General features: G+C 36.0%; 3 protein-coding genes across 3 annotated transcripts; 2 read left to right on the top strand and 1 right to left on the bottom strand.

The window, feature by feature from the left end:
• The first annotated feature begins 8,447 nt into the window (after positions 1–8,447).
• LOC137737818 (cyclin-D1-1) lies at positions 8,448–12,104 on the top strand. The gene is made up of 6 exons (XM_068477385.2): positions 8,448–9,038; positions 9,383–9,469; positions 9,955–10,053; positions 10,218–10,419; positions 10,577–10,707; positions 10,821–12,104. Exons 1-6 carry the CDS (start codon positions 8,793–8,795, stop codon positions 11,073–11,075), a joined length of 1,020 nt encoding a protein of 339 aa, XP_068333486.2. The 5' UTR covers positions 8,448–8,792; the 3' UTR covers positions 11,076–12,104.
• A 6,578-nt stretch (positions 12,105–18,682) lies between these two features.
• LOC137738175 (protein PLASTID REDOX INSENSITIVE 2, chloroplastic) lies at positions 18,683–21,516 on the top strand. Its single transcript, XM_068477800.2, has 3 exons — positions 18,683–18,938; positions 19,029–19,127; positions 21,175–21,516. The coding sequence occupies exons 1-3, from the start codon at positions 18,726–18,728 to the stop codon at positions 21,367–21,369; spliced, it is 507 nt and encodes a 168-aa protein (XP_068333901.2). The 5' UTR covers positions 18,683–18,725; the 3' UTR covers positions 21,370–21,516.
• LOC137738174 (uncharacterized) lies at positions 21,372–22,683 on the bottom strand. Its single transcript, XM_068477799.2, has 3 exons — positions 22,164–22,683; positions 21,924–22,069; positions 21,372–21,827 (listed from the first exon to the last, which is right to left on the bottom strand). The coding sequence occupies exons 1-3, from the start codon at positions 22,450–22,452 to the stop codon at positions 21,702–21,704; spliced, it is 561 nt and encodes a 186-aa protein (XP_068333900.2). The 5' UTR covers positions 22,453–22,683; the 3' UTR covers positions 21,372–21,701.
• Between the last annotated feature and the right edge of the window lie 1,223 nt (positions 22,684–23,906).

Here is a 23,906-nt window from a genome sequence, read left to right as displayed (position 1 = left end):
CGAAATCAAATTTGTTGTTGAACTGATCAAAATCAAATATAAATGACATATTGGTCGGATATGAATGACATAGCAGTGAAATGCTGATGACATAACCATCACATATCAATGATAAACTGAAAACTAATTGTTTCAAATGAAGCACTACTAGCTCTATTAGTTTTTATCTAAAATCGGTTAAAAACGATGAGAAATCAAATTTCTATTGTTGACCTAATCATAATCAAATATAGACTACATATTGGTCGAATATGAATGACATATCGATCAAATATTAATGAAAATAACATTCACATATCAATGATATACTGAAAACTAATCGTTTCAAATGAAGCTGGTTTTGAGCTTTCTTATCCAATATCCAGCAAGCAAGTTAACAACTAATTAGTTATTATAACACTACTAGCAATTTTCATTATTTAATTGTCTTCTATCAAACATGAGAAGAGTTGTAATCAAGGACAAGCCGGTTTTGTCAGTTGCATGACAAAGATGCAACTTCTGAATCCATTATTTTGGCGTATGGGGGCTTTTGACCCCATCAACTCAAATATAAATTAAAATAAATCAAGGTAACATAATTAATCTACTACCTAGTTCTAGCCAATTCACAAAGAAGACAGATTGTTAATCATGTTGTTAATTTTGAGAGTCCTTATGGAATCATTTACTTATTGATACATATTCCCCAAAATCATGATTAGTTGCACTAGAGTTTAGAATTAAGCAATGATCAAATTTCTTACAAACCTAGCTAATATTCCAAAACATATAGTTTTACGTACGTAAGTCTTTTAAGTCATTTGGTTAAAATATTGTGTGCTTTCTTTTGTAGCCAAGTTCGAGGTTCATTTTTCAAATTTAGAATAGAATATCATTTGGTGAAAAAAAAAAAAGACCAAAACTTCTAAAGGAAGTGTATTATGGGTCCTGTGTTTGAGTCTAAAACTAAAAGCACAGCTAAGAAAGGAACTGATACCAGAATTCAAAGGCACTAAAACATACTCTTTTGATTTTTATTTTATTTGATTAATTAATTAATTAATTTCAGCATCAATGGAGTCTATTCATCCCAAATCTAGCTTATTCTTCAATCATTCTAACCAAAAAAAAAAAAGGAAAAATAATGCCCTCTCTCCAATAATCTTTGTCTGAGAGTGGTAGATAATACAAGGCCGAAGCGGATAAAAAGGAGAAAAAATCAAAAGCAAAAAAACAGTGCTGAACCCACTTTATGTTTAATTTACAATTTTAGGATATGTCATGGGGCAGCAGAGTTGGACATACACACAGAGCTAGCAGACTAGCAGTGGTACCTATGAGGCTGTAACCTTTGACCAAGTGCATAGAAGAAATAAGGTACACGTAGAGAACTCATCAGATTTTTTTTTTTTTCTCATCGCAAACATGGTGATTCTTGATAATACTTATTTCATCGCGATGTATCTTCTTCTTTAACACTCGTTACGTAATGCATGCAACAAGCGTAATAGGAACTCATAGTTTTACTTTCAGAGTGAAGTCTTCTGACATTTTAGATCATACAATAAATTTGTATTACTGTTAAGCTGTCCGTTAGAAAAGTAATAAAAGGAAGAAAACAAGGGTTCAATTATTTTGGACAAGAGACAGATGAATTGAGCTGAATTTTCAGGGAGGGTTGGGCCATGGAAAGTAGGGCTGTGAACTAGATATATACATCAACCTGCTGCATGTATGGGGCATGCATGCACAGCAGCGAGTTCACAAAAGTCTAAAAAACTTCAAATGGCCACCTAACATTCCGGGCACACACAGTTACCATTTTACAACCAGCTACTTGCTCAATTCCTTTTTTCCTATATATATACACATATACATACATATTATATACATATAATATATATATATATATATATATATAAGGAAATTAACGTGAGAATTTAAACGACGGTGGTACGTCATGACGACGGTGGTAATGATGGGGTTCGTGACTATGGTGATGCATAGTAGGGGGGATAATGTTAGCATTGACATTGGAAAAAGTCGATCGCGCGACATTGCTAGTGCAAGTGCAGTACACATCCGTGACACTGATGACAGCCAATCCACAAGCCTTTTTTTTTTTTTGTAATTAACCTATTCTTTCGAGCAACAAGCTCCGAAAGTTGTTGTACATCAAAGAGGAAAGAAGACAAATTCGGGTTCTATGAATCGGCCTTAGAGCAACTCTAGCGGGAGCTGAAGCTCGATGGACCGGCGACAAAAATGACCCGATAGTCCTAGCAATTTGCTCCAACCCATGTAGGCAATGGGACTCGGGGGAGGCCCGAGTGAGAGGCCCGGCTCGAATTGGTGCTGATGTCAGCCACATTATAAAATTAATTAAAAAATGTAAAAAATAAATTTAAAAAATTTAAAATAATAAAAAAAAAGATTTAATTTTTCTATAAATATCTTATCATTATCTTCCGCCTTACACCACAATTTTATATTTTCTCAAATACTTTGGGTTGTAATTTCTTATTTAATGAAACGTGGTACAACGAGATCGATTAAAAATCATATCCGAAATTTGAAATAAAATTATTTTTTATTATTTTATAAAATAAAAATACTAATATTTTGTTACCCATTACCATGGCTATTTAGTTTAGAGGTGGAGATGCAAAAGCTAGTTACTATTCATTAAAGGCAGTTACTGTTCACTAAGGGGATCCAATAGTGAGTTGTCCTAGGGGCCTTTGCAATGTTGGAGTTGCTCTTACAACTTGTAAAATGATCAATGAACCTTTCTAGATTTACAATTCATTCAAACGTTGTTTAGTCTTTAATATCCATTGAATCTTCGTTATCAATAAATAATGACAGAGATTCATTATTTAGTCTTTAATATCCATTGAATCTTCGTTATCAATAAAACACTAATATTTTATTACCTATTGTCATGGTTATTCAGTTTAGATGTGGAGAGCAAAATGCAGTTACTATTCATTAAAGGCAGTTACTGTTCAATGAGGGGATCCAATAGTAAGTTGTCCTAGGGGCCTTTGCAATGTTGGAGTTACTCTTACAACTTGTAAAATGATCAATGAACCTTTCTAGATTTACAATTCATTCAAACGTTGTTTAGTCTTTAATATCCATTGAATCTTCGTTATCAATAAATAATGACAGAGATTTATTACAATCTCTTTTAATCGAAACACCTATATATACAGCTGTAGATCGTTTATTCAATCCCCTCCACACGACATGTACCATCAAAAGCCAACTTTAAGTGCCATTGCCTCCATTCCAAAGCATGATGTCGAAACATAGTTGTGTGTGTGTGTGTATATGGTTAGGTTCTGAATACACACAGTTTGGACACACGTTTTTTTTGTAGGATTCATTCTAAAATGTACTTTAATGATCCAAACTGTCTATCTTTTAGGTATTTTCTTAAAGATCATATTTACAAATTAAATGGCTCATTTGGAAAGTTTTTTTTAATGACTGAAAGTGTTTTTAGATAAAATATTTTTTAAAATCCTTAGTAAAAATGAAATTTAATTCTGGAAAAAACACTGAAGTGTTTTCTGCACGAAGCACATAACAGGTGCTTCTTTCAGGAAGTCTTCAAGTGCTTTTGAAACTCAAAAACATTTTTTTTCTAGAAACGCTTTTCAATCATTTAAAAGCACTTTCCAAACGAGCCCAAAATCACTAAAATCTAGAATCATATGATCGTGAGATTAAATTTAATATTTTTTTGTAGAACTATATTCGTCTATTTTCTTCACAACAAAATAAATATTTTAATGATTTTAAATTTATCTAATTTTTTTGGCAAAAAAAAAAATGACTAAAATATAATCAGTTCGAATTATTAAAATACATTAAGAAGTTGGCTAAAAAAATGAATGTAAAAATATATAACGTTTATCCTTGTCTCCTAATAAGTAATAGCCAATGTATATACACATGTGTGTGTGTCAGTATGTGTTTCCACACACATATCGGTGTCATATGACTCAATTAAATGGCCAAAGCTACCACCGTATTGGATTTGAAGTGAGTCAACTTACTCATTATGTGTAGTTGAGGAAAACACAATACAGTCCAACAACCTGATGCGACTTAATGCCATTTTCAACAGAGTACAGAACAATGCCATGATCAGTTGCTTACTTAATAGTGTTGAATCATAACCCTGAATCATTTATCACATAGTGCTATAATTTAGTAGAATTATTCTTTATTTGTAAATGAAAGATCTTAAGTTTGATTATCGTTAAAACTGAATTGAACTACATTATTACTAACTTATTATGAGACTAAGCCCGCCTTTTCATTCTTTAGCGCAAATAATATCGTTTGTTAAAAAAAAAAAACTTTAAATCATCCCACGCAAATATAAACGATTTGTATGCGCTTGTGTACGATGAACCCTAACGTTCTTAAAATTCAAATATGGTCCATAAACCTGTATCAAATGTCAGACGTTTTATCTCAACCCTTCACGTTAACCCGCAGGGCTAACGTTAGGCTACTTCTTGTTGGTTTGCAACTGGCGGTAGGGTTTCTGGATCTTACATATTTTGACCGTCAGTACTTCCCAGTTCCCACCTTGACTTGTTGACCAGTCAATAACCACAGAGCTGGGCTGACGTGAGATCATATTTAATTGGTTTAGCTGGGACCCGGCCCAACAATTTCATTGCCTGGTTGTTCTCAAATGGCAAGTGACTTTCAGAGTTCAGACCGGAGACAAATACGAGCGGACATTATAAATATAAATATTAAATACCTTTATTATTGTTGCGAGTTAACGTACATTTTATACTGTTTGACAAGAGAAAAGTTAAAGCGAGTCCTTTAAAGTGTAATTTTTTTTTTATAAATTTATGTCACTTTATATTTTAACGTTAATTTTTATGTCATATTGTTAAATTTTATGTCAAAAATATAAAGTAATAAATAATTCATAAATAATTTACCTTTTAAGAGTCTCTTAAGCATTTCTCGTTTGACAATATCTTCTCGAAGCAGCAACCTCTCTTGATCTAGACATTTTGTGAATTAAGCCACTAGAATTATTCACCTTCACACGAATTTGAAATTGTGAATTCGTGAATGGGACGGGGTTGTCATCATCAACATGAAAAAGTTAATTTAATAATTCCACATCTAATTGGAAAATCATTCCCATTATATCATGGCTATCCGAGAATGGCTACTTTAATTATTGACGTTTTATAATCTATATAGGCTTATTTTTTGTTATGCCATTAAACTCCAACTTAATCTCACCATTTTTTCTTAAACAAAAATATCGGCAATTTACACGCCGAAATGCAATTTCACAACATTTTATTGAGATTCTGTCAAAATGTGACAGAATGTATTGACATTTTAGAGTAATTTAGTATTTGTTGAAATTTGACTGCCAATGGAAGAAAATCGAAGAGAAGGAAGAAGACTCAACGACGAATTTTGGCATGCAGTATGAAGTCGCAAGCATCATCATTCATGAATTTGAGACTGAATGATTGTTTAATTTGACTGGTAATGGAAGTAACTCGAATAGAAGGAACAAGACATGATAATTTTACCAAAAGACCATTATCTTATATGCTTGAATAGACACCACATAAGCAATATTTATGTCATATCAGCACATCAGTCACATTTTGAAAGAATAGTCAAAATCTCGGCAAAGTTGAGCAAAAATCAAGTTTCTGAGAGCAAAATGACTATATTTTTTTTTTTTCAAAGAAAAAGTGAGATTAAGTTGAGGTTCAAGTAACCTACCCAAAAAAAAGCCACCTATAATATCCCATAGTATTGCAACCTTTTACAAGTTCAAAAAGTTAAATCATGATGTCACAGAGAAAGAGAGAGTTTCGTTTTTACTTTTTTTTTTTCTTCTTTTTGTGACCTATCAAAACAAAGAAATCCACCTTTCCTATAAAAATAAAAATAAAAAACAAAACCAAAGAAATCCACAATTTTTCATATGTTACATCTTGCATTCTCTTATGCTCCACTTAAAGTTACAGTTAAACTTTGCGCATTCTCTTATGCTCCACTTAAAGTTACAATTAAACTTTGGGCGTATTCAGTGTTTAACAATAAACTTTACATGTACATAACTAAGAATATATTATACATATATAATCGGCACATACAATAATTCTTCTCTTGTTATCATACAAATCAAATTATCCTCTTATCACCTGGTTCTGATTTTAATGGTGTTTCTCTTCCCAAAGTTGAAAAAAAAATCCCAAGTTAATCCTCCAACGGATGCGGGTGTTGATAGAAGGGAAAAAAATGTATTAATTTGCTGCCAACCAATAACAACCTGATTGCTTCAAAGAATTGCCCCCCTTTTATTTGTTACATACAATAATTACTTACTGTATATAATTTATTGAAAAGGGTATATTCGAACTTAAATACAAGGAACAAACACTATTAACAAGGAGTTTAAGCATTGAGATCCTTTGGTTTCTTGTATCCCAAGTCTAACTGGTGCGCAGTCTTCTCCTTTTACTTTTTCTTAGTGCCACAGTACCATCAGACCCATTCTCTTTCACTGGGGCAGTTATGCTTCTTTTTCTTTTATCCAAATTATCTCCTTTAATTATTTAATTAGATTCAATGGAAAAGTTAGGCCAATATTAGATACTGTAAAAATTTTAATATATAATTACAGTACCTTACCACAAGGTCCACCAATATAATTCTATGTCCTGTCAATCCTGATCCTCCTCCATACGTTCCTAGCTACACTTTCTAGGGCACACTATATAACTAATATATGCAATTGTTGAAGATTTAAAGGGAGGGGATAAAACAATTTAAAGACAAAAAAAAAAAGAAAAACAAAAAAAAAACAAAAAGATACTAAGAATTAGTTCCATTACCAAGGCATATATACAAATGAATAATTTTGGTAGACTATGCGGAAGAACCAACCAGTTTGTGATTTTCTAATGACTACTTTGTTTCATCTGGAAACCAACCTTGTAAACTGTAAACACATTTTTAAGCTAAAAATTAGAATTTTATTTTATTTTTAAATAATAAAAAGCATTTGATTAGGACAGAATGTCTGCCTTCTTCAATCCAATTATTTTTTTGTTTACATGTGAGTTGAAGTAGTTTAGAATACATATCGTTTTGTTAAGAGAAAAAAAAAATTAATGCTAGAGAATAGACCAGAATTAGCAAAGTGTTGATCTAAAATTGGTTTCACACTTCCAACAAACTTCTTGCTTACTCCATTACCGTCATCAAAAGAACTACAAAATATTGATTTTGAAATGAAAAATTGCAAACGAGAAAATCTACAATACTTTGAGTAATGAATATTTCTCCACTTAAAGTCTTTAGATTCAATCTAAAGTATAGCTACTAAAGAAAATTGGACTACAATTGAATTAAATCTACATACTCTAAGTGACGGAGTATTTAATTATCCGGAATATATAGTGTGACATCCCACATCGTCCAGGGGACTGATCCTTATATGCATATTCTCATCCTTACCTAGCACGAGGCCTTTTGAGAGCTCACTGGCTTCGGGTTCTATGGGAACTCCGAAGTTAAGCGAGTAGTGCGTGAGAGCATTCCCATGGTGAATGACCCACCAGAAAGTTCTCGTGTGAGTTCCCAGAAACAAAACCGTGAAGGCGTAGTCGGGGCCCAAAGCGGACAATATCGTGCTACGGTGGTGGAGCGGGCCCCGGAAGTGGTCCCCCCAAGACGGGATGTGACATATAGCCATAAGCAATAACGAAATGGGAGGATACCAAAAACTTAATTGGCTACGTTTGGCTGAGAAATTTCCAAATTTTGGGGGATTGATGCCCAATTAAAAAGAGATTATAAAATATTATATTAGATATTATAAAGGTGTATATATAAGAGAGATAACGACCCTTTTCGAGTATGAACTTATCATATATCTCGCATGTCTTTGTAATACATGTATGTATTTTCAATATTTTGTACCTAACATTTTGTAACAATTTGACATCAATATCTTGATACTTGAAAAATCCCTCCCCAAAACAAAATTAATTTTTTGACAAAAAATAAAATATTTTAGATTTGATCAACAAATCAAACGGGCCACATGGCATCATCACAATATACTTGTGAATTATGGATTTGGATCCTCTCCTGAGCAGAGGGTCCGAATCCTGCTGATCAAGAAACACGGACCGTTGTATTTAATCTAATGGTTACAATTATTATAACTTTTAGAGGATCATTCTTTTTGTAGTTGTTGAATTTTGATCCAACAGTCCATGTTTCTTGGTCAGCAGGATTTGGACCCTATGATCAGGAGAGGATCCAAATCCGTGAATTATAACTAGGATTTCCCATGGATGACGTGATGAAACTCCAGTTGCCGTCACGCACTCTTTACGTAATTATAATATTTTCCTCCATAAACAGAACTACATATATTTCCCGGGAAAATCACATCACTATTTCTTTTTCCTTTTTCCTACTCTCGAAATTTCACCTCCAACGAAAACGAAAAATAAAGAAAAAAAATAAATACAAAAACTTCATATTTATATCCAACGAAACTGATAGTCTCCAAATCAAAATCTCAAGTTTACTCATCTTCCTCGCTCCCACACTCTCTCACTCACTCTCTCTCTCTCTCTCTCTCACACACACACACACACACATAATCTCTCCACAGAGAGACAAGCATTCCGGCGATTTCTCGGATCAATCTCCGACGACGATAAGCGATGGGTAACCAATGACTCAAGCGATCAGAGACGACGGCGATCATCATCATCATGTCGACTGTATGGAGCTCGGACTGTTTTTCGGACCTATTGTGCGCGGAAGACTCCGGAATACTGTCCGGAGAGTCGCCGGAATGCTCGTCGGACGTGGAATCTCCGGCGTGTAGCGAAGAATGCATCGCCGGATTCATCGAAGGGGAGCGCCACTTCGTCCCCGGTTTCGATTACTTGTCTCGCTTCCACTCTCAGTCGCTCGACGTCACCGCCAGAGCCGACTCCGTTGCATGGATTCTCAAGGTAAATCGGCGGCTAACTTTAATATATAATTAATGTAGACCATTGTGAACGAACTGATCGTTCTACGTCCTTTTCTCCTCCGTTTACATGGAATTAAATTAATCAAATTCGATTCAGGTCAAATGAATAGTGTAAAAAATCAGTTCTCTTGAAACGCATGCGCGTGAGAGCTTTAGATCTATTATCTTTAGTGTCTCTTGCATTGCTAGCGTCAGGCGAAGACGCTGTTTATCAGCCGCCGGATCTATCTGTAAATTGCTTTTCAGTTTCGGACGAATACTGGCGGCTCAATTGGATTACTTCCCTTGTAATATCAGTTAATCAATATTACGTTCTGTATGTAGGTCCAAAGTTACTATGGGTTTCAACCACTGACGGCGTATCTCTCCGTTAACTACTTGGATCGGTTCTTATACTCCCGCCGCCTGCCGGTAAATTTAATCTTCTTTAGCGATTAAGCTGAATAATATTTAAGATTATATCTTAATTATTGGTGAAAGACGTAGTTACTTTATTGACTATTCGAAGTACGTATAGACTTTTCAAACGTACGTGAAATTAATCGAACAGAACAAAAAGTCCACTGTACAATCTGGACAGTAGGTGATTCGTTGTACGTACTGTTCCATTACAATTACGATTACGATCCTCTAAACTAAACTCCAAATTTTTTATTAGGTTAATCTGACTTTATAGTGTATAATTACTACAGTATTAAAGTACAATGATACTAATTATTACATGTCTTTTTAATATTAACTTTGTTATTTTGTCTCTGACACGTGCTAATACTTCTAGCATTGTGTATCGAGTGCAAACCAACAAATTGCACAGGAATCTTAATTAATTAAGTCCATATGATGACGATAATACTTTTTGTAATAATACGCGTTTTGTATGTTTATTGTTTGATCAGCAAGCAAATGGGTGGCCGATGCAACTTTTAAGCGTTGCTTGCTTGTCCTTAGCTGCTAAGATGGAGGAACCTCTGGTTCCTTCGCTGTTGGATCTTCAGGTATTAATTATTATACGTAATCAATCCTAATTTTTTCTTAATCTAGACTTATTGATTTTAATGTGTTTTTTTGGTTGGAATATTGATTTTAATGTTTAGTTATGGCAATAATATTATAAAACAGCTAGCATGTCACTATAATGTAAGATGTACACGTGTCATAGGTGGAAGGTGCCAAGTTTATATTCGAACCCAGAACAGTCCGCAGGATGGAGCTTCTGGTGCTGAGCGTTTTGGATTGGAGGCTACGATCCATAACACCCTTCAGCTTCATCGCTTTCTTTGCATGCAAGCTCGATCCAACGGCAACTTTCATTGGCTTTCTCATTTCACGCGCCACGGATATCATCTTATCCAATATCCAGGGTACGTACTGTACGTAATATTTACATGCAGATTTGTATATATATACGTAATACAGTTGTGTAGGTGTACGTACGTATATGCATTGTGATCTTGTAATTAATTAGCTGTTATTCTTGACTTTTGTTGTTACTTAATTCATAATTATGTCGATCCGCAGAATCTAGCTTTCTTGAATATTGGCCATCATGCATTGCTGCGGCAGCAATACTCTCTGCAGCCGATGAAATCCCGAATCTGTCACTTGAAAACCCTGAACATGCCGAATCATGGTGTGATGGACTAAGCAAAGTAAGCACAGATTATGATTGCTTTGCAACATTATATTTTAAATTATTCTAATCTACATGTTTACTTTAATTTGCAAATTCCGAAATATATCCATTTTTCTAATTAATTTGCAGGAGAAAATAATCCGATGCTATCGATTAATGCAAGATCTAGTGGTTGGAAATAGTCGGAATAAAAAGTCATCACCCAATGTGCTACCACTCCAACTCCGAGTTACGGTTCGGGGTAGAATGAGGTCGAGTTCGGACTCATCGTCCTCGTCATCGATCTCATTATCTTCGCCATCGTCATCGTCACCAATATCATATAAAAGGAGGAAACTAAATAACTGCTTGTGGGTAGATGATGACAAAGGAAACTCCGAGTAAGGGGATATGGGAATTATAAATAAAAGGGAAATGAAAATGGTGGTCCAAAAGTTGTCTAGAAACCTCATATTTTTAGGCGGGGTTTTGGGATTAAAAATTGACCTGGTCGTGGGGTTTTGTGTAGATTATAGTATATATAATGTCTGTATGTATGAGAGTTTGGTGAGTTTTGGAGATCTTTTATTATTTTATTTGTTGTTTTTGTTGGTGGGCATTGCCATTATTCATTATATAATGGCTTTGCCGATTCCCAAGGGAGGGGGATTTGTTTTAGTAAAGAGATATGATATATAAAAATAGTGGAGTCATGGAAGCGTGAATGAAGTGGGATTGAATTCAAAGGCCTCATTGAAGTTGTGGGACATGAAAACAAGGAAAGAAAAGAAAGGGTTGGCAAAATTAGGGATCGAGCTTTGAAGTTTGAGCAGTTTTTGCTGAATGAGACCAATATGGAGTCAAATGAAATTGAAATACAAGAATTTTATGCTTTTGTAAGCGCTACGATGCAGTTTGGGAACAAAGATAATATGATTCGTGTACCGTTGCCCAAATTTTTCTCCTCATCTAGGCTGATTATTGCTTCTGACTCCTCAACCGCGTGCGTTTTTTGACGGGAAGACCAAATGAACGGGTGGAGGTGAAGACTGAATACGATCGGTGGCTTCACCCATTTTAGACTTTTGAGTGGTGTGTGTGCTCTCTCACACTGCTTTGGTGGCAGAGTGAGTGTTGCACACCTTTGTATGTGTGCATTTTTGGCGGGAAATTGCCTCTTTTATTAGCCTTGAGGTGGGCCTATAACCATACTGATGAACTCTGGTGTTCACACGGGTGGTGCATGGTCACTCGTGTCTACACCGTTTTTATTTCTCTTCATTGATTTGATTTTTTTTATTTGAAGAAAAAAAAAGTCACGAGGAGAAGAAACCTCCTTAATATTGTCCTAAAAAAATACAAAGGTCTTTGGGGCCTTTTCATGTGTGTTGTATTTGATTCATCATCAATAAAATATCATCAAGATTTCTTTCATCTCTCTGGCACATCATTGACAATACATAATTTGTAGCTTGGTGCTTTATGTTTATTTACTGTGTGGAAGTTTGTGAGTGATTGTAGCTCCTGCAAAGTGAAGACCACATTTGGTCCCGCGATCAATAAAGACCGTTCATTCATTGAGCGTGACTCTTCATATTAATAGACAATTTGATTTCACATCCTCACACATATGAACGCCTCTCGTGACCAACGATTAGAAAATCTAATGAGTTATTGTGAGCAAGTCACGTGATAGATGTTGTTCACTTAAATGGATGAAAAAAATTTGTTGCGTCACTTTGAGTAAGTCATGTGATAGATGTTTAGTGGAGATATCTCTAGTTGTACACACAAGCATATATATAATTATACACACAGACATATGTATATCTCTGGTATCAAGGCAAGTTATTTCATGATCGGCCCGTGGCTGTTCTAATATCTCTACCAGATATCAGACAACCCTGCCTGATATGCAGTGATATTTCACCTTCACAATTGTATTTTATTGATGATCAGCTAAACGAGTAGGGTTTCAGTTCGTTAATATGAAAGTTAACAAGGTGGGGGTGTATGCTGTGGTGGGCGCTAGGCTGAGATGAGATGATATGGTGGGAAAAAGCCAAGGCCTTGAAAAGGTGCTTTTAATTAAGCCCTTACAGCTTCTCACTACAAATAGAAAAAGGCCAACGAGCATGTCATTTAGTCACAGATCCCCGACATGGGGTATATTATTTTTGCATGTAGTAGCATCATACATTATGGCCCCTTATGTACATATGGCTTTCAAAAGGTGACCATGCATTTAAAGCAACTGCATGCATAGTCATGCAATCTTATCATCATCTTCTCGATTAATTTTCCAGGTGGCAATATGCAAACCGATCGAGTATCCATCATCTCTCAAATCTTCCTACGTCACTTTTATTTTTCTTAGTTTTACTCACACACACAAGAGCCAAAACTTACTAAGGCCCCCCAGTTTTTGGCCAGTTAAAAAAGTGGTCTGAGCAAGTACGAAGGCTCCGTTTAAATCGCAATCATTTTCCGTCAATGCGACATTGGATCAAATTATAACGAATAATAATTAACTCACCACCATTACTAACTTTATCTCTCGCTCCTCATGCTGAATTACAAAGAGGCGGGTTTAACACATATGAAAAGGGATCATTTCCAGATCCATTCTTCCTAATCCACCAAGTTCGAGGATTCAGACTATTGAAATTTGATCAAATGACTACAAATAGAGATCCACTTTAAAAGTTATAATAACTTTAGCCGTTGAATCAAATTTTAATGGTCTGGATCTCCAGACTTGGTGGATTAGAAGGAAGGGATCTGAAGAGGATCCCTTTCCAACACATATATTGTTAGTTGTATAGTTGATTCTAGTAGCTAAAGAAGAAGAATTATCTCCCATACGTCTAATAAATTTGACCTCCTAGCCCTATACGTATATAACTTATCTATTTGTTCACTCTAACAATATTGACCCTAAAATACACTTAAAATGGCTAAGCACACAATGGGTATGAATTGGACAAGTGCTCGGCAAAATGCCTCACTTAAAATTTGAAAAAATTGCCACTGCACTATTTTTGAAATTCCATGAAGACTTGTATCTGTCATTGCTTAGTTGTGCTCACATAAACATTATTTCTAGCTTCGCCCTTGCACACACACATCTAAATTATGTCAATATGGCTGTTTAAATGGACCACCATGAAATAAAACAACCAACGTAGTGATAATTATTGGAAAGAAAGTACACTTTCTCCAATTCCTCTTGGATGGTTGCCCTTTTAGGGTATAATAATGCCATCATCCATCGAGGACATTGCGAAAAAGCATCCATGCTACCATATTAATTATTAAATTTTAGGGTTTCTACAGTGTATTTAGGTTTTACTATGTTTTAGAAAGTTGAATGTTTAAATTTGATGAACAAGTGTTGAACAAATAAATTAAGTAAATTCTGAGTTGAGAAAAACATAGGTTTAGATAATTTATTCACATTGATGAAGCTTAGCTAGGTAATTCCTTGCTGCTTTACAAAAGGATTTAATTAAGTTTGTTTCGACAATGTGGATCCCTTGATCGATCCAAGCTGTCGGAATCCACTTAGTAATTTAGTTAATTATGAATGGAACTTGCTAATTAATCAATTCATGGAACATGGAATTGCCTCATTAGGGCCAGCTAGCTAGGGTTTTTTTTTTTTTGGTGGGAGCCATGAAGATTAATTTGGACCACACGGATCCGTTACCAAATGCCAATTCGGATCCACCATATTCTTCTTCTTCCCCCACTAAAAAGGTCACCCATTAGACAAAATGCAGGTCCGCAGGTTTGGTGTAATTTAATCACAATTAGCCCACCTCCTAGCCCTATGGATGATATGTGACAAAAAAGCTTAACTTTAATTAAAACATAAATCTGACGGGAAATAGGACAAACCGAGGAGCGCAATGACATTGCCATCAAACAATTTTAATCACACAAAATAGATACAGATGATTCATCTTTATCCAAGATCATATACTTTTATTTTTCCACAGCCGCAGCCATAGATGGTGCTGTTTACAACAGTAGATACAAATGCAGTGCTGATATTATATTCTTTTTATAGTGCCCTAACTCACATGAGCATTGAGCAGTAGGGTTTTTCAGGGTCCCTTGAGTATAATTCGATGGCACTATATCGAACACATGATGGTGACGCGACGCCTTCTCATTGGATATAAAAAGGTGAAAACGTTTTGTTTTGTTTTTTTTTTTCTGTATACACTTTGTTTTTTCTAATAGAAATAGGAAGGTGGTGGTGTGGTGCATCTGTGAATTTGGATTTTGTAGGCAATTTCTTTCCAACATTATTTATCCCTCCCATCATGATCAAGACCAAGCAGTAAAGTGTGGGGATGATTAACATGTTGCTATCATTCACCTATTATATACCGAGCATATGTTGAAATATTAGATGTGGTAATTGACAATCATGCATCAACTGTTGAATTTTTGAGAAACTTGAGATTACTGTAGATCATAGATCAATGAGGTAGAGATCACATGGGTATAACTCAAATAATTAGAGTAACTAGTGGCAAATGATTATTACTTTTTCCCAAGTACAAATCAAGTTTAAGATTCATGCTATTAAACTCGATCGATCACTTATTTTAAGAATGAAAATACATGATCTGTCACTTAAATTGTAAGCGATTATATCAATATAGCCATGTAATTTGTTTCTCTTGAACTGTATACGAGGGAATGGAATTGCAAGGGCCCAACCCTCTTATTTTTCAGTGGTGAAAACTTGTCCGCATGCTTCTTTTTCTCTAAACAAAATGGGGTTCTAAAGTGAGGAATCCTAAGTATAAACCCTAAAGCCAAAATTTCTTTTTCTCTCTTAGTGCTCAAAAGTAAGAGGTTTGGAGGTGTAGGGAGCAGAATCTAGCTCTTTACCTACTCTTTTTCTTGCGGAATTTTGAACTTTTTGAGGCCAATGACAAAGATAGAGGACCCTAAATATTCATCCTTTAAAGGTCATCTTTCGTTGTAAAAACCATATGCTCGTGGGGTTTCTGCAAAAGTCCATAGGCCCCTTAGACTAAAGGGTTCAAAAGCTAGAATGATGCTGAATATTTCGGATATCAGATATGGGTTTTGATTTTATGCTGAATGCAAGACACCACCATTCTCAAGTCCTTGAAATACTCATTGTCACCATCCCCCGTGTAAAAGAATTAAATCAATTAAAAGAAAAGATGTTCAAATTAAAACAGAAAATTGGGAAATCGGACAAAATTACTGAAATGATCAGTTTTTCAGTATATCAGTATGTTATCGATATTTAATTGATAAGTCATCAATAAGTTAATGGTGAAATTTGATTTTGGTCATTTAAGCTAATTTTCCACAAAATTTGATCGAATACCCCTCCAACGCCTGTAAAATTCATGTTGTCTCTTCAAAATGATCTTCCAGCTCAATCGAACAGATGACGACATGCAGATATGTGTAAACGTGGTATCTGTATGGGGAGGCCTAGTGCATGTGTTTGGCTTTATTTTTACAACTTGATCAAATCAAAATTGGAGAGGACTCTTTGGATGCCACGAAAAGAAGTTGAAAGGGGGTAGGAGCCGATGTACGAAGGCCGGTTGGCTATTATCGAGGGAGCGTGTATGTCTGATATTTTTTTTCTTCTTTCTTTTGCTTTTTTGATAGTGCCTGAAGCTGGACCTCCATTTTCAAGAGTGGAGACAAAAGGGTCGTCCGTTTAATCATCAATATACATTAAACAGCTACCATCTCTTCGTTTAGATCATATCATGCATATGCATCTTATTAATTATATATGTACACATAACACAACACATTTTTGTTTTCTTGTCATAATTTGATCAAAAGCAAACAAAATGTCTTTTGCTATAGTTGAAATTAAGGAGCATGTACTGAGGCATGATTGTCTCAAAACCTTATCAACAATGCATGTTAACAATATGACAATTTAATGTGTCGTACTAAGTGATAAAATAAAGTTATCGCACATATGAGGCTAAACAACTCACTAGACAAGTAGATTTTGCACAAAAAATTTGTTGAGCCATGGTCGTCTCAAAACCCTAATCAACGATGCATGTTAACATTCTAACGTGTCATATATATTGTGTGTCAAAATGAACTTATCATACATGTGAGGCTAATTAACAAATCACTAAACAAAGTAGATTGCATAAAAATACATTGAGCCATGATCATCTCAAAACCCTAATCAACAAATGCATGTAAACAATCTACAATTTCACTTGTCATATATAATGTGACAAAAGAAACTTGTCATACATATGAGACTAATTAATAAATCACTAGACAAATAAATTGCATAAAGAATACATAACCAAGTACGAATGGAAAATGTGACTTGAGTTTAGTAAGTCGTGTGCCTTAGCCGAAAAGGACGTTAGCCGAAAGCTTCTACTCAGACTGCATTAAAAGAATAACCAGGACAAAGACAAGATTAGAAAATTGCCTAATTATGTTTAGGTGTAGAACACCAACTGTGAAAGGTTGTGGTCGTTGAAATTTTTTAGGGGTAAAGGCATAGATCCCTTTTATCTTGGGTACAAATTGAAATATATGCTCCTGTTGGTTAATGACAATTCAAATGATAATTCAAATATTTCCTGTTTTAATTTCGTATTAGTTTCTTTATCCTCATGAACATATTCTAGCTACTTCTTAAGTGCCATATCAGTTCTCCTCTCTGTCTTTGCATGTGGGAATATGTTACAGAAAGAAAAAGATAAAGGGCGAATGCATATAAACAATTGATTCTAGTGCATTCCACTTCATTAACCCATACGGAAAGAAGAAACAAAAAAATCTTTAAGGCGAAACGTCAAGAGTATGACAGAATATTTGTATCTCAACCAATTTAAGAATTCGCTTGAAATTTTGTATTCAACTCTTCCGTATCAAAATATTGATTTTCGAAAAGAATCATAAAAAAAATGAGGGAAAAAGAAAACATAATGTAGGGTTTGGAATTGGATGTAAACTTATCCATAGGCCAACAATCGCTAATTGGGGTGGATGCTTTTGTTTAGCAGAAAACTTCCTCCATAATGTTTGATTTATTAATGCAATTAAGTTGAAAAGAAAGTTCACATTGTTTGAGGATGAACATGTTTAATTTGTAGACACACTTTTTAATTAGCATTAGGGATTAATACGAAGCACTTCTCTCTATGTTAATTGCCTTTTCCCATTTGACTGTCTCCTCCCAACGTGGTAGTAAACTAGTAATTTAGAACTTTTGTGGTTTAAGCAAAGTACAATAACGTGTAGGATCCAAAACTTTATTATTTTAAAGGTAAAAAACTTTGTTATTTTCATTTTATTTTAAGTTTTTTGAGTTTCCATTTGTATCCAAAACTTCTCTCACTTTACCACTTTTCTTTTCTTTTTTTGTTGGGAAACTCACTCTACCACTTATTTTGCACGCACAATAACACAACCTTTCTTTGGTTTTATTTCCCTAAAAAATTTTCTTCTATGCTTGTCATGTAGAAAAACCTGTGTAGTTGGCCCCGGCTACGTCATTGATAGAGTAATTCTAAAAAAAAGAACGGAATATTAAAGTGCGGCTTATTCTTAATACGAAGAAAGTTGAGGTTTACTATAAAATGAATTGGTAATGTAGGGAGTAGTCTAACTTACTTATAAATTCTTGCAAGGTCCATCCTCCCATCAATTTAAGATTTATTCTCAACACGCCCCTCACGTGTGGCAAATTTTCAACTCAAACACTTGAGCAACACAAATGAGATGGCATGGAGTGCGTGAGATCATTGAGCTTCATACGTGAGACAACCAGTTCTAATAGAGAGATTCTACTATAAAACGAATTATCAACATGGGGAAGAACTCAACTTACATAGAGGCCCATAAGATCTGAAACCCAAGCGTAAGCCAGCGATCTTAAAATGCTGGCCCATTACAATTCTACGAAAAAGCCAACCGGCCCAATTCAAATAATGTTGCTGTGGTTTTGATTTCGTTGGAATCATATCCGCCAATCTGAATGTCGTTGCGTACTCCTTAACAATGGCGCTCCACAAACCCTGTGGCTGTGGCCCTCTCGTTTCGAGCCCAGCACTCACTCCTCCCTCCAAAACCCCAATGTCCACCGTTATTCATATTCTTCGTCCGCCACTAAAACCCATATTCAGAAACTCCGCCGTAAAGCCGCCGAGAGCCACTGCGGCGACGCCCCACAAGTATGTTTATCCTGACCCAATTCCCCAGTTCGCAGAATCTGTAAGTATGCTTGAGAATTTATGCCTTTTTTGTGGAGTTGATCTGAATGCATGTTTATGCTGTGTTATTAGCTCGACTTGTTTGTTGCAGGAGACTCAGAAGTTCAGGGCAGAGCTTTCCAGGAGGTTACTTAAGGAGAAGGAGGCTTTTGGGCATGACCTCCATAGTGTGGTAGACGTCTGTGCAGAGGTATGTTACTCATATCTCTAATGGGTTTTCTTTTCCCGTTTTCTGTGTTGAACAGTTGATTGATAAAAATGATAACTTTAGTTGTGTAATTTGAGGGAGTTGTGTCCTAACGTAACAAAACCATATGCCGCCACGTTAGCTTCTAGGAAGAATATGATTTAGCTCGTATTTATGAATTTGAGGGTAGCTAATAGAATGCCATTGTTTCACCAATTTGGAGTTGCAAATGATTGATGCACCCGCTCTCTCGTAGTTCAAGTGGATAAAAGTATTCAACCCGCAACTAAAGACCTGAGTTCGAAATTTTGGATCCCTTACCCAATTTTGCTTGTATAATAAAAAGGTTGATGAACACTGAATATGTACATGAGTCTATGAGCAGTAGCTGGCCCATCTCGTGCTAGAAATAGGCCTTGGTTGTGAACTTCTGGTGCATTCAAAACTCTCTAGGGCAAAATTACTGGGCTTGGACTTCAGATTCCGGCCTATTCCAGTGAGAAGTTAATGAGAGAATATAATTATGATATGGTAATGAGAACATTCGGATTCTGCATCATAGAGACCTGATCGATTGCAAGTGGGTTCTTTTCTTCATGTTTGGTTTACATTTATTATTCTGGACTTCCTGGTGGCCGGTGGAGACATAGATTTTGATTACCTATTTGACATGTGGTCCTAGCATTCATTGCATCTGTGGTCTGTGATATGCGTGTTGGATTTGATTTCTGACTCACTTATGGCTAGGTCTAGTCACCTAATTTTTCCAACCCTGGGACAATGTGATTTGTGAAGATTGGAAGAACTGTCTACTTTGATTACACAAGTAATGTGTATAATTATATACAACTAAGTACAAGGACCTGTAATCTGAAACTGACCCTTCATTCTAAGAGGAGTGCATTTTTTCGGTCACCACATAACCAGCGTATTGATTGTCGTTAGTGTGATTTAACGGCAATCAATGTGGTGGGGGAAAATGTTTCCCTCGAAGAGGTATGGCAACAATGTAATGGACAAAGTATGAGATGGTTATCAGACGAGCCCTAGTTTTGAAGCTGTGATGTCTTTGGGAATGATGGATCTATTGGCATAGAAAATGTTGATCTGGAATCCCTCTCCCCATTTTAATTTCAAATTCAAGCCATGGCCGGCTGGAGGGGGAAAGGATTGAGGGATTCCTTTTCAAATTTTAATTTCTTTTACCCAATTGTATGATAAAGATTAATACTGGGGGCCTAAGACCAACTCCAATGGTGGGTTAAAAGCCAAATTACCCCCCAAAATTTCCTCCCAAACGCACTTCAACCCAAGGGGAAATTTTGAGCTAAATGCTAAATACTAAACCAATGCCAAATTCCCCCCGACATTTAGCCGAGAAATAGGGGTGGACTCTACCCAATATTTATCGAAATTTAAATTTTTTAGATTAAAATGTTCATAAAATTAATTTACGATAGTCTACATTTTTTTTTTAATTAATTTAACAAAAAAAAAAACCTTAAATTCATTCTTTAATAATTCCGGGCTAAAATTTTAAGGTAGAATGGTTAGAGTAAAAAAAATGTTTTTGGGCTAAAAACTAAATTTTTCGGGTTAAAAAAATTTAACTTTTAGCCCAACCATTAGAGATGGTGGGGTTGTAACTTTTTTGGTGCAAGCCAACCCTTTATGTGAATCAGATGTTTCCTTTCTTTTCTAATTTCTATGGTGCGTGAGTGAGCCTGTGAGGCTATGAGTTTTGCCTGACCTGTAAAACAGTACAATAATTGAGCCTTTTGGACAAAAATCTGACCTCACTCCCCTGTACTATTTTCCAGACAGCTTCCATCAAATAGTTCATACCATCTATGCACGTTTACCTTCTGGCGAATGTTGTCTTATTCCTACCCACAATATCAATACGTGGTGCATTAAAACCCGGGTGCATAGGGTAGAACACATTCGTTGTAGTCAATTTGGCTACGCTCACGTCTGAAAAGTTGGAGTTGCATACTATTTGAATCACTCAGAATTCAATTAACTAATTTAACCTATTGTTTCAAACCAGATATTCAGTGAATTCTTGCACAGGGGGTATGGAGGACCCGGGACATTGTTGGTAGAGCCTTTCACTGATATGTTGGTTGCTCTGAAAGAAAAGGAATTACCTGGAGCACCTTTGGCTGCAAGAACATCTCTGTTATGGGCTCAAAGCTACCTCGATCGAGACTGGGAAATTTGGAACTCGAAAACACCGAAATGATGTATTATTTTTGTAATCCACACAAATTTATATTTTGGTTTTGTATTTCTCCAGATCATTTATATTTCAAACACAAAAAAATGGGGAAGAGACCCATTGGCTACCAGGAAACTCACACTTCTAATACAATGTCAGATTCAGTGCTTTTTTTCTGTGTGTTGCTATACAGATGGATTATTGCTTTCAACATGGGATGAATTTTGGGGGGGATGTGATTGACATTGGATTAGAAAACTCCTTCCCGACTCCATGAATTTCGGGGTTTCGATGCATTTTTGCACTCTATTGTCTACTTTGCAATTTGTTCGCTATCGAAGTTTGGAAACCGCTGATCAGTTTACGCCCTCGGAGATGCTCTGCAACGAGGGGCGCCAAGACTTGGACCTCAGTGCGGCTGCAGCAGCAGCAGCAGCATTCGCTGATGATGTCCTTGATCGGTGCCTTTCGCGTTTTGAAGCCTGAATTACGACACAGCTAAAGCATTAGTATTACCTACCGATGACACAAGTTTGTCGATACAAAAAGATTAGAAGGGTTGTTCAAATTCTACATACATGCTTGATATTCTCCTTGTCATCAGATTTCACTTCTTCTGCTGCCTCTTCGCAACCCGAATTCTCCTTCCCTTGCCCCGTTCGCAACTTCTCGAGCAATTCGAGCTGCTGTTTCTTCTTTTTCGCCTTCAAAACCTTCTTAACCTCTACAAATACCATCCCAAAAAAACACAAACATCAGCACACGGAAACTTTCATAACCCGACAACAACCTCAAAAAACATGAACACAAAGACCAACCTTGAGTGGTGACCAGCCGGTAGGCATGGCCGAGAGCGAGAGTTTCGTTTGGCCGAAGAAGCTTGACGCGAGTGAAGCGCACCGCTTTGCCGTGCTCCTCCTCGTTATTTTCTGCTACTTGTTCGTGATCTTGTTCGGAAACCGGCAACGGAATGATAAGGGAAACGTAGTGACCGGGGTTCAACCTCATCACCTCACTCGCACTTATAGGCCAATACATCCTCTCTAGCTTCCCACTCGGATGCTGTATCACCAGAGCTGCTGCATCAATGGCTTGACAGTTCCCCATCTCTCTCTCTCTAGAAACTTACGAAAGAAGACGACGACGACGAAGATAGAGAGATAAGGAGGAAGAAGAAGAAATAGAAGAGGAAGAGAAGAAATAGAAGAGGAAGAAGAAAGAAGTCACTTTCTGTACAGCTCTCCTCCCATAAGTTCACAACCCGCAAACCCAAAGATATAAGCGAAGGTTTACCATGTTTCCCTCACTCTCCCTCTCCCTCTCCCTCTCTCTTCCCCAACGAATTCATGCTGCGTGCTTTAGTTTAAAACCTAATTAACACTGAAACATGTCTACGCAACGAGAGATTTTTTTAGTGTAATCGGCACATAAGATGGTACACTTTATTATATAAATAATAAGATATGTGTGTTAAAAAGTTAATAACTTAAAATATAAAATTTTTCATCACTTACATAAAAATGGTGTACCACTCGTATTTTTCATCTCCCAAGCAACAATGCGGATTATTTTAATTAGTACTAATAGTGATTATGAGCTCAGTTAAGCAACGAGTAAGGGGGCACCGGCTTGGTGATTACGAAGCGAGTTTATTGCCACGTGGAGAGATGTTAGATGGTAGTGGTTTGGAAGGACACGCTCCGCGGTATCGACGGGGTCAAGGTTTAGGGACTTAGGAAAAACCGAAGCTACAGATTAATGTAAGAAAAATATTATGTGACCAAGGCGGCAGATGGGGCAGTGCGTGCGTGTGCTAAGATTCTTTTGCTTTGAGTATGGACAGTCGACTACGACATCCCATCACACAATATCTTGGTGAGGTTCTAACTTTGTGTTTGGTTGCCAAGAAAATGGGAGGAAAGATGGATTCCGGAATGTGAAAAATTCAGAGCGATCGGAGCTCTTTATACACGTTGCGTCCACTGCCAATCATGCATGATTTATTTTGTGTAATTAATTTTTGAAATTCTGTATGAGGAGAGTAGTACTCATTCAACATGGGGGCTGTTCTACGCATAAAGCAACCCACTAATGTGTGTTTAGTGCGGGAAATATTATTAAGCACTATGCACAACTTTTCGTACAAGCTTCAGTGTCCAACGCAATTTTGAGTAGGATTGGACCAAAGTGACATCTAAAAATACTTAACGAGAAATTTGAGCGTTCATACTTGCACATTTTATTTTATTTATCAAATTATCTACCTGTTCATCTTTAATTTTTGTTCTATCTCAAAAATTATATTCTCACAATTAGAATTACGAAAATCTAGATGATTATTTTCATATCACGTTGCATGATGATGATACCTAAAAATAAAAATTTGGGTAAAGTAGCCTCATTAGTCGAATGATCAGACATTTTCACAAAGAAATAAATTCGGCTGTATTCATGTAATAATAGACACCATACAAATACATCTTTCAATATTGTAATTGACTGTTCAAACTGTCGCACTAAATATTTTCACTACTTAAACATAAAAATGAGTTGTAAGTTTT

Source organism: Pyrus communis, chromosome 13 (genome assembly GCF_041283825.1).
Source record: "Pyrus communis isolate YQ-2024b chromosome 13, ASM4128382v1, whole genome shotgun sequence".
Classification (NCBI taxonomy): domain Eukaryota; kingdom Viridiplantae; phylum Streptophyta; class Magnoliopsida; order Rosales; family Rosaceae; genus Pyrus; species Pyrus communis.
This window is presented reverse-complemented; position numbering and strand designations above follow the sequence as displayed.